The sequence below is a fragment of the Cryptomeria japonica genome, chromosome 11, assembly GCF_030272615.1.
Source record: "Cryptomeria japonica chromosome 11, Sugi_1.0, whole genome shotgun sequence".
NCBI classification, from domain to species: Eukaryota; Viridiplantae; Streptophyta; class Pinopsida; order Cupressales; family Cupressaceae; genus Cryptomeria; species Cryptomeria japonica.
The window spans coordinates 5,379,375-5,391,513 of NC_081415.1; the positions used below are offsets into that span (position 1 = coordinate 5,379,375).

At 41.5% G+C, this 12,139-nt stretch overlaps 1 protein-coding gene across 7 annotated transcripts in view; it reads left to right on the forward strand.

Annotated features, from left to right (window-relative positions):
* The window catches only part of LOC131036590 (protein CHROMATIN REMODELING 4), a 65,861-nt gene that overhangs the window by 39,801 nt on the left and 13,921 nt on the right, over nt 1-12,139 (forward strand). For all 7 annotated transcript variants that reach the window (XM_059213832.1, XM_057968486.2, XM_057968484.2 and 4 more), the window contains 2 exons: nt 8,924-9,084; nt 9,920-10,034. In XM_059213832.1, the coding sequence (XP_059069815.1) occupies nt 8,924-9,084; nt 9,920-10,034 (276 nt within the window). The remainder of the gene's footprint in view (nt 1-8,923; nt 9,085-9,919; nt 10,035-12,139) is intronic.

The following is a 12,139-nucleotide window of genomic DNA, read 5'->3' on the forward strand; positions in this document are numbered from 1 at the left end:
TTTGTTGATCCATTGCCAAAGGGCTCTAGATGTGATGCATTTACAAAAGTTATGTAGTGCAATTTCTTTTCTTGGCAAAGCAATTTAAGCTGCATCATTATAAACCCTCATTCATTCTTATAATCTTATTCCGTACCCTTATCTTTTCTGAAGAACATAAATGCAACGCCTTTGGATTTAAAGTAGCTCTAGTCTTCTACTTTTTTTGACAGCCTACATAGCTGTCATTTTGTAGGATCTTGAAACCCACACTTTTTATTCAGTTCAATGGAAATATGAAAGTTGTGCCTGACATTGTGTATATCTTTAGCAATATGGTGGTAGAAGGGTTTCCAATCTCTCTTCAAAATTATGATTGCATTTTCTGAAGAATGCTTCTGCAAAGCTTGTGATAGTGGGCTTGTTTGCAACTTTGGTTTGTTATTTGCTTTACCCATGTTTTCATTATGGCCAACACTCTGTGTCATTTGATTTCATGTTCTTAAATTTGTTGTTTTATAATGTACATGCTTGCTGAACTAGAGATTACTATATGAATATTTTAATTTTATGCTTTAGAAGCCTGCAGACATAACTAGAGTCCCTATTCAATGCCATTTTGTATCCACAAACTGCTATTCTGCGACAGACAGAAAAGCTTGAATACAAATTCTAAGTTATCTTACATTCAGACTGCTAATCTTACCTTCAATTAAAAATAACTAGTAAGATCATGTAACTCTTATATTTTTACTTTTTTGTGATATTTCCTATAGATATTACCTAGACTCTGAGCAAGTTGAAGCTTGAAACTTGAAAATTTATTTACGATTGATATTGTTTTATTTTGTTATTCACCACTTATGATAATTATTTGTGTCACAGTATTCAGACTAGTTATGTTTAATTGAATGGAAACCTGTTTGCACATTCTTGTATGCTCATTATAGGAGCTTGAGTTTCTTTAGAGAGTACATTTGGGCATAGATGAAATACTTGCAGAGTATTCAGTGAGTTTTTTTTAAAAACTTACAAGTTTTTTGCTCTGTGAGTTTTCCAGCTAAAAAATCTCAGAGAAAACTCGTCATGTTTTTGTGAATTTTTGGTGAGTTTTTTTAAAAATTCAGCAAGTCTAGCAAAAACTCGGCTGCATTAAAAAAAAGAGGCCTAGATGCATCTTTTTTTTTTGGGGGGGGGCCATAGCCCCCAAACCCCCACTTCTGGCTCACGGGGGAACAAAAGTTCGTTCCCCTGCACCCCCTCTGTCGTTGGGTTTTTCTCACATCAAACACCTTGTGCAACTTGCCTTTATTGCTAGTGCCACCATCATCTACGTCCAAGATGGAAGTTAAGCGACAACTTGTCATGCTGAGTGACGTGGAGGAGCCATAGCGAACTTCTAGGATTAGACCCTCTAGTTCTACCTCTCTCCTAGTTTTCACTAGAGCTGGAAAGAGGAAGATGTCAAATGTTTTGATGTGGTATTTACTTTTAGCTTTACAAAAACAATGTGCTATTTTCATTTTGTTTTAGACTATCACCCATCAACATTCCACATGAAGATGCCATTTTGTACTCAACTTGCATTTAAATCAATCAAATATAACTAGACTCAGCTTGTTTCTTTTATGTACTCATTTATTGACTCATTGGATGCATCTACTCACTGAATTTTGCAAAAAAAATGTGTTTCTAATGAAATTTAAGCAATTTTTTAGGTTGCTGAGTTTTTACAGAATTTTTGCTGAGTCGCATTCTCAGGCCTTGCTGAGTTTTTGCTGAGTCCGAGATTTTCAACTATGCATTTGGGTACAAACTACCAGCTTATTTAATGGCTGAATTGTCGCTATTGGATATATGCACTAACTAAATGCTTAAGATCACCTCCTGTCTTTGGTTCATTCCCTGCTTGTAGTTCACTAATGCTATGCAACTAGGTGAATAGAAGTTAATCATAGAAGCTGATCTTCCTCCTGGAGTCGTGGTAACTATTCTCAAGTGATGCTTTGCTCTTGTTTCCTAGGAAGTTTTTCTTCAGTTTTTCCCCAGGTAGGATAAGTGGCCAGTTCTTTGGCATCCATCCCTTGTTTTCTTAGTACCAAACATTGCTTACCCATTCTCCCTTTAATCAAACTCTTTCATTTGGATCGGTATGCAGAAATATCTCAAATGGAGTGTCTTTGGAGGTTGGTTCTTTAAGTTAATGGAGTTTGTGGAACCACAAGATGAGGAGTGAGTAGCATGGAGCCTAGAAATCTAAAACCAGGGAAGCTATAAAGTGGGGGAAAGCAAGTTGGTAGGGAAACTTTGAAACTCCGATCAGCAAGGCCAAGTGAGGTTTTAGGAACTTAGGGAAAAGGATGAAGATGTCTCAAGGTAAAAGAAAACCCAAAACCTCGCCCAGGGCCAGAAATATATTTAACAACCTCTATACTAAGAATTTTTTTGAATTGTTTGCAACTTGGGATTATAAAAAAGAACTAAGGGACTCAAAGCATAGCATTTGAGCACAAGTGACCATGGGGGCCCATTGAGAGAATTTGGTTGTATGCTGTGAAGAGAAAAAAACGTGTTGACTAGCCTAAGCGATTTTGTGTTGGAAATGTTATTTTATAGTGGGTATGGTGATGTATGTGCTCTGTGAAGGATGCCTGAGCTTGTGAAGTGAAAATAAGGAGGATATGATTGTGCTGAGTGCAATACAGAGAAGGATTGAGCATAGTTTCCAAGAAATCTAGCAATATTTTTTAGAAAGAGGAGCTTATTTTTGAAGATATTTAATGGAGCTGCATACGTAAATATGATAGTCATCGAATGTAAAATGTGAAGATCTATCTAAAAGTTTCTGTAATTTTTGAGTATGAAAAAGATTGGAGTAGGTGCTCACATTTTTAATTTGGGTTGGTGACCATTTGTTAATGAAAGCTATTACGTGCCATGGTTTTTCTACTTGAAAGGTTTTTCCATGTGAAATTTGGTGTATGCATCTTGATGTTTGCTTTCTCTATATTTTATGTGGTTTCACGTCTTTTAAAGATTTAAAATATTGGTTCACCCTGCCTCCCCTCCCCCACTCTCAGTATTTTCTGTGTGCATTTCAGGATGATATGAAAGGATGCTGCATATCCAATTTTAGCTCAATCCAATGTTGCATGACTGAGTTATAGCCAAAGCACAGTAATCGGATGTGGGCTGTTTTCTCACATGTTTGTGCTGTGAATTGATTTCAATTTGACCTGAAACTTTCTCAGCTTTTTGAGGACTTTAGGAGGATAATTCGTGTCAGGTTTCATCCTAATAGTGATTTCAGATGAAGACTTCAAAACCATATTGTGGAGTGCCATTACTCTGGTCATGTCTTAGATCTGTTCCGGATCATGTTTATTAGAAGGCTTATATATTGCCTTAATATTGCGTAGTTGTTTGATCCAAATCCTTCATTCGACATCCCTAAATTTACAACCTTTAGAACCCCACGAAAGTCCATGGCGCGCATCATTTCTGTGATATTTTATGATGTCAAAACCCTTCTTCTACACTCCAATATTTTCAGTGTCTAGGCTCCAGATGTCATCGAATCATTTTTCAATCCGTCGTCGTTTTTTTTTTTTTTTTTTAGGCACTGTAATGTCCCGCCATACCACCTCCAATCGTGCGGCTACTTGGTCTACCTGTGGCGATCGTTTTGCCCTTACGTGGCTGTGTGGAATTGTGCGAAATCCCGCTCTCCCTAGCGGCGGCTCAATCTGTAAGAACCCTCGACCCCATCCGTCCGCTTCACTCCCTGCGGTAGCTCGTGGGCTGTGTGTATTGATCTGGCCGTGCGGTGCGTCCCTTTCCCTAGCTGCGCGGTAATGTGCCTTCGGCCGTGTTCGGTGTCTTCTTCCTTAGCGTGTGGTGTTTGCTTGTTGTGCGGTGTTCTTTCTTCCTTGCTTCGTGCGGTATCCTTCTGCGCTTTCTTTCTTCCTTACTTCGTGCAGTGCGTTTTATTCCCTCCGTGTGCGGCTTCGTGCGGTGCATTTTATTCCCTCCATGTGCGGCTTTATTTTCACGGCCCTTCGCGGCTTCCTTCTTCTTTCCCTTCGGCTGCTTTTGTTTTCCCTTCGGTGGTTCCCTTACCGCGTGGTGGTGCGGGGTTCGGCGGCTGTATTCCTTCCCTTCGGTATGTGCGGCGTTGTGATAGAAACCTCTTCGGTGGCCAGCGTTTATATTCCCGCGGCCTTCGGCGGCTTCCACCGCACGATGGGTTCCACCTTCGGTGGTGCCACCGCACGGTGGGTTCCACCTTCGGTGGTGCCACCGCACGGTGGTATCCACTACGTGGCCACCGTACGGTGGTCTTTTTTTTCCTTCGTTTTTTTTTTCTTTTTTTCTTTTCTTTTCTTTTTTTTTTTTTTTTTTGGACCGTACGGTCGGTATCGTACGACCGTGCAATTTTTTTTTTTTAAAGTTGTCTAGAGAGTCTTCGGCTCAGGTCCCCTGTCTCTGGGATCGCCCTTCATCCTTCTCGGTTTTTCTCGCCCAAAAGTCTCCTGCTTTTGTCCCGTGCCTCTCGAGTTGCTTGCCCGGCCTCTCGGGTCCCCTTCCATCCTCTCGGGCCCCCCTCCGGACTCTCGAGTGTCTGTCTGGCCTCTCGGGTCCCCTGCGCGCTTCACGTGGTAAGGTTTCAATTTGTACCCGTTGGTGGCCAATCTATTTTCACTGGTCATTGAAAGACCTGGAACCACAAATTCTACAGGGACCACGACCTCCTTCCCGTACATAAGAAGAAGAAGGATAATAAAGATTTTGAAGACTGCGGTCTTCCACACAAGGTTCCAATTGTTGCCAACACTCTTCGGATTATCTACGTCGCCAAGGTTTGGGGCGTCTCCCTTCCAATATTCTTTGTATTCCGGCAGGTACACCTTTGTTGGTTGCTCTGGTTCCTCTACTTCTAGCCTGTAGCTTTGGAACATTTCGTAATCTTCCATCTGCCAGTGGAAGAGCCCGTTAAGTGAGCATCTCTCATCTTCAGAACATCCCTCCAATTCAAGCACCCCTTCACTGTTCGGCTCCATTGCGTTCTTGCCCTTACTTTCATTGGGACCCCCTTCCCCTTTATTAGAGTCCTCTGAGTCCGATTCGGAAGAGGCGAGCTCTTCGCCAACATCTTGGGTGTGTAGGTCAATGGTATATTTCCGCCCTCCCTTCTCCATGGAAAGTGTATTTTTCTTCCAGTTGTGGTTTACCCTTGCGTTGATCAACCACGCTCTCCCCAGGATGGCGTCATAGCCTTTCTTCTTCGAGGGAATAACCACGAAATCTAACAAGAATGGTTGCGTACCAATCGTCACTTGTTGGGCCATCAACAGGCCGAGTGGCTTAATGCCGTGTTGGTCCGCTCCCACCAGGTTGAATGTGGGTGGCCACAGGGTGGGCTTCCCCAGCAGCTTCCATGTTTCTTCTGGGAGTACATTCACCCCAGATCCACCATCCACAATGGTGTCCTTCAGAATGGTCCCACGGATACCCATTTCTACCACAGCTGGGTGTCTACCACTGCTCACGGCTAGTAACATCGGGTCAGTCGAAGGGCTGACGGAAACCTCCACCTGTGGTGTACTCTTCGTAGCGGTGGCGGGAACCCCTACTTGTGGTGCACTCGACGATGCGGTGGCGGGAACCCCTACCTGTGGTGCACTCGACGCTACGGTGCTTTGCACATTGGTGAGGATGGCAGTCCTCAATTGTGGCATAGAGTCTAGAAGGTCTTTTACCTTTATCGGCACCTCCATCTGCAAGATTTGCCCAATGATGTTATTTTCCGCTTCCGTACGGGATGATGTACTCGCCACCTCGTTGTCCCGTCGTTCGGTCGTCATCTCACGTTCAATATTGGCCTTTGCCTCCCGTAATCTCTCCTTCTCCGTACGGGGGTCAGGATAAGTGGCTTTTTTCGTCTGGGCGCGGGTGATCGCCAGTACTTCTTTCTCACGAGTCTTCTTAGCCTTCTCAATGTTGAGGAGATTAACCCCTGCCTGCGGGCAATTTGCGTCCTCATGGTCGCCTGGCCCACACCAACGGCAGAGGTGCTGAGGGGTGGCTTCCTTCGTGCAATCACGGGCGAAGTGCCCCCACTGATTACAGGCCCTACATTGGATAATTGGCCGGCCCTTGGCGTCATACTGGATACGGCTTCCGTTATTGGTATTGTTGCTATTCCTTCCGTCGCCGCGTCTGTTGTCCCGGTATCCTCCAGATGATGCATTATTGTTTGCCTCCGATGTGGATGGCTGCTCCTGCGCAAAGAGCACTCTCTGGTTACGTGCCTTCAGATTGTATGGACATTCCTTCGTAGAATGCCCCATAATCTGGCAGATGTCGCAGAATGCCTTCTTGGGACAGGCACCTTTCGTGTGGCCGCTCTCCTTACACTCCGTGCACCATAGTTCATCGTCCTTACTTGTAGTCCCCTTCATTGTCTTAAATTCTTTTAACATCCTTTCCATATCTTTTTGAAGGGCTGTGACTTTCTTCCTCGGCTTCTCGTCACTACTACTCTCTTCTTCCGATGTGTCATCATCTTCAGATGATGATGAAGATCTATTCTTCTTCTTTTTGGCCGTCTTATTTTCACTTTCCAGGTCCATGGCCCGGTTGTATGCGTCGTCGTAGGATGTTGGAGGCACAATTTTCATCTTCCGTCGTAGCTTAGGGTTCAAACCTCGACAAACCACCTCTTCTTCAAGCCATCGGCCAGTTGGCTTTCCATTTTCCCGACTAACTCTTTTAGTCGGCGCCCGTACGCCCGTACGGTCTCCTTCTTTCCTTGCTTTGTTCCGTAGATTTCGGAAACTATCTCGTTATCATCCCGGAGAAGCCGGAATTCCTTCTCGAATGTTTTCTTCAATTCATCCCACGTAGTTACACTGGTTTTATCCAAGTCTGCATACCAGTCAATAGCCACTCCTCTCAGTGTGGCGGGGAACTGCTTCATCCATTCACCCTGGTCAGTCACCCCGTTGGCTGTCCAGATGGTTTCGCATGTACGGCAATGCCGTGCGGGATCATCTTTGCTATCCCCTTTGAATTTGGGTAACTTCTGTTTGGTCGCCATTGATGGAAATCGTCTACTTGGAGGTGGTTGTGGCTGGGTTTGCCCTCCGGTGCTGCTCCCTCCGATGCCGCTGATGCCTCCTGTGGTGGTGACCAAAGGTACGGTGTTCTGCCTTGTACCTACCGTGCGGTTACTTCCTCCGTCGTGACCCGTGCCAGGCTCCCTTCGGTGATCCTCCCTTTGTGGCGCTTCGTCGTCACCCGTGCCCGGCTCCCTTCGGTGATCCTCCCTTTGTGGCGTGAGAGATAAGTTTTTGAACCGATCTCGAGTCTCTTCAACTAGTTCTCTCCGTAACCTAGTTTCCTCCAGAAACTCTTCAAGGCTTCTCGCTCTACCGTAGTCTGGCGACGCGTAGAAATTCCCCTCGGCTTCTGCACCTTCCGTGACACCTCCTTGGTTCCCTTCGGGCAACCCTTCGGCAGGTCGTCCTTCGGCAAGTTGCCTCAGCCTCCGTCTACGTTCTACACGTTGTTCCAGAATCAAAGCCTTCTGCGCAGCCTCCCACTCGTCGGTTTCTAATTTCTTATTTCTGTCTTTATTCAGTAAATTGGGCATTAATTGTGATACAATTTCATGTTTCTCAACACATAAATCAAAACACAACACGTCTTTATTAATTCATTCTTTTGTATACAATCAACATAATTCTTCTGCTTCTAACAGTGTTCTTTATTTCTCTCCTTTCACAATTTAAGGATTATTTGTCCTTCGTCGGTCTTCCCTACGTCCGTCATCCTGGCGCTCATGAAATTCTCATAAAATTTGCTGTCGTCGGTTCTCCGGGTTTACTTCACCAACGGGTAGGCCCATTGTGTCTGTGCGCCATCCGTGTCTTCCGTTCCTGAGTTCGTCTAGGCAACGGCGCCAAATGTTTACCTCACTGGGTAAACAGGAAGAATACAGAAACTAAACAGCAATGCACAATGCAATTACAAAGGATGTAGCTTTCCATTAATGTCAAAAGATGTTCATATTATAATCTGTCGTCAACATTCCATGTCCTCCAACACCCGGAGGTGGTACAATATATGACAGCCGAAGGGGTGCGACACAACCGTCGCGACTCCAACTACCTACCCGTCGGCTAACTAACTGACCGCTGTAACTCATTATTACCGACGACAACATAAACATAATATACCAACATAACATAATGATTATTCCGGGCAACAACCCTCCTTTAGAACCTGACTGACCATTGACAGTCTGAGGGGATTTGATCTGACTTCAAACTTATTATTCCGTTTTTGTTTTCAAGACTACTGTTGCTTTGATTCTTTACAATACTATTTTCCTTGTTGCTCGATTCATTTTATGTAGTTTTCATCTCACAATCAAACTCATCTTCTATTTGACCTCCTTAAATTAACCCTCCTTTAGAAGCTGACTAACCATTGACAGTTTGAGGGAATTTGATTTGACTTCAAGCTTTTTACTTCTTTTTATTTTATTTTATTTTTATTTTTTGTTTTCAAGACTTCTGTTGCTCTGATCATTTCATGTAGTTTTTGTCTCTCAATCAAATTCATCTTCTATCTTTGATCTCCCATATATTTTAATTTTCAATTAATTGTGTTTTATGTCAAGGCCTAGTGTGGATATTCCTGTACATGTTTTTGTTTCTTCAATCTTCTTTTATGCTTGAATTATGTATTTTTGCTGTCTGGTGCCTTGTTTTTACAGAGTGGAAATTATGGAAATCAGACAAGTAAAATAATAAAATGCGAGTAATGAGGTACTCAAAACTGTTTTATTTGCTTCAAGGTTTAGATACTAAAAGGATAACTTGTATGAGGGCAAGGCATACACATGTTCTGTTAATGATCCTTTCAATTTGTTTATCAGGCCTCGGATTGGAGCGAACAAGAAATAGCAGAGGAACAAGAGGGTGGTAATGTGGGTGCAAATATGTCTGGAGAAACTGCTCTTCAAGGAGAGCAGAAGAAGGCGGAAACTAGTCCCAACAACACAGAAGAAAATGACTGGGACAAGCTTTTGCGTACAAGGTAAAATCTTACTATTAATTAATAGTTATATCCCTTTAAATCATCAATCATAGTTATATGTTCAGAAGAGAGCAGTAGATATAGCTGCTCTAAGATTGATAATTAACAAGTTACACACATGTAATTAATCTCTTTTCTTTGCTATTATATTTCATGTTTTGTGTCATGGGATTGGAATCCTCTTTATTGGACTTTGCGGTTTTATGGTCTTGTGATCTAGATGTTAGTTTGGAGCAAAGTTTTGAGAAAATAGGAAAAAAAGATCAGTGTTGCAGGCAAAACACTTAAGATACCATTATAAGCATCCATTCACTACTTTTGTCTGACTATGTACATGTAATCATAACTATCTACATGTTAGCTTATCATAGAAAGACCACCATGGTCATGCATCAAACTTAGAAATGTTAGATTTTATTGAGACATGGTTCAAGGAGACTTCATGTGTAAAGGTCACATTCATATGTTGTTTTGCATTACTGGAGCAACAGCATAAAAGTAAAAGCTTGCCTGCTGTTTGTAGACCCATAAATACAAACATTAGGGCTATATCATGATCATATGTCACAGATAAATTTTCTTTATGCGATAGTTGGCCCATGAATTCAAGAAAAGACATCCTCTTTCAGCCCTCAAAAAGCAAATAGCATGTCCGTAAGGGATGATCTCATGTATTTGCAGCAACTGGCAGCAACAACTGTTCAATTCCAGTTATTGTACTAACAAAGTGAATATTAGTCTTTTATGGTTATGTTCCCAAATTAAATGGAATTCATATGTCTAAGGATTATGGTAAAATCAATTTTGATGTTGGAAGTTATGCTATATTATACAGATGGGAAAGATATCAAAGTGAAGAAGAAGCAGTTCTTGGGCGTGGAAAGCGATTGCGGAAAGCTGTATCATATAAGGAATCAATTGGACAGCATGCCACAGAAGCTTCTAATGAGGTATCATTTGTTTGGGTTGGTTAATTGAGCCTTGGTGTGGGAATAGCTGTAAATTTGATTATGCACAGTTTTCATTCAAAGATGATTTTGCCAGATATTAAATGAAATAAGAATCGGTGATAATATAGGTTTCTGAATTTTACATGATTTTGTATCAGGTATTATATCCCTTTGTTTTTGTTCATGATAAATTGTTCCCATAGGAGTTGGTAGGATAATTAGATTAGTGTCAACTGCAGATCCACTTACATGTCTGATTAAATTCTGAAATAGTGTGGCCTGCAAGTTGAAGAAATATCTTGTCTACGGAATCATCAAATACTTGTGATAAAGAACTTCAATTTAAATATCAAGAATTGGATTACAGAGAAGAATGTTGCAATAAAAGATTTAGATTTTAAGCCTTTAATGGAAAGGAAATTGGAAGGAGCATGTGCAAGAAAGAAAAATTAGGACAGAAGCAGTGCGTTTTTTAACAAAAAACAATGTGTTATATGGCAGCACACATCACAAACAAATGATCAGATCTACATCATCAGTAATACAGGATGTAAACAGCACAGAACATGGATGACAACATTTGTGTACAGAACAACCATTTAAAAGCTCTCATTTAAGAGAAATGAAGCAAATATAACTATACTGCAATGCATGTGTGTCAGACCCTATTGAGCATGGGACCTCAAATATTATGTGGCTAAAAATTAGCATGTCACTTCCATATAAAGTCTAATTCTTTTTCCATTGATTTGGAAAAACAATTCCCTGAGGCCACTTGTAGTCCGCACCTAAGTTACCCATGTAGCTGATCCATAAGTCATTGTAGACAGGATATTCCAAGATGAAATATTTGTTTTCTAATGCTTCTATGTTAGATATCACATGTTACCTCTCTTCCTCCTAGGTGTTTCCTGTCTACCTTTCTCACACCCAAGTTAATATGAATCAGTCCTTATTAGAGCTGCGAGAATCTCTTCCTATTCCATTTCTGCTTTCATATACTCTGATGTTCATAAGAAGGATAAATATTTGTTTTCTGCCACTTGCAAAAGCTGAGAAATGAAAGGTAGTCCATTCTTGAACCAAAATTTAGAAGAGCTACAATATCGTAACATTATTCCATTTGTGTGGTCTGAAGCTGAGTCCTAGATGAACAATCTTACATTGGCCATAAAGGAGGAACTTAGGAAGAGGAGGGAAATCTTAGATTTGTGACCTTTACAAGTAAAAGTAAACTAGAAGCGTTATAAAGCTTATGGAGTTTTCCTAGAGTTTTAAGTTTGTTCCACATTGTGCAGGTCATGATATATCACAATAGTAGTGGACTCTATATGAACCTTTGCAAACATAGTGATTGCTAAAAATCAAGAACCTTGGCCCCCAAATAAAAGCATAGGAATAAAAGAAGGAAAGACGATGTTGTATGTTATGTTGTCTATGTATGATTTCTTAGGGGCATTATTTGCTTTTAATTATATGTTCAAGAAATTTTTTTACATGCGATCCAATAAGATGAAGTGGTATGGGATTTAATGCCTGCAACTTTACAAATTGCATGGTAAGGTCTGATTCAATTCTATCCATTTGCATGCAATTCATGACATGGTATAATCAGCAAGATTATGGCTCAAAGAGTGCAAAGACTGAATTAACTTTATTCACTATGCATAACAAGCATTCCAACTTTACAAGGATTTTGGGGAAAGCTTTTTTCCTTGTCGGGGTCAATTGGTTGAAAATTTTTCCATGATGAACTTCATCTTTGAACTGGTGATATAAAAGAAATTCCTTTGTTGATAGTGGGATTCTTAGATAACAATCAAAGACCAAGGATCAAAGTACTGCATATTGGTATCTCTCCAACCCCTCCGGACTGATCCTGCAGGGCCAAGCTAGAAAGGTAGGAAAATGATCTTGAGTTGAGGCCTTCAAACATGCACGACCAGAGTCACCAAGCACGTAATGTCCATCACACATTTAACCTGGTTGAGAGACACTCAGGTTATGGAAAATGGAGCACAATTGCCTATTTGAAACTTTTCCCTGAGGAAGGGATTCATAGATAATGATGAGCCATCAACCATTGCACCAACACCAATCAAACA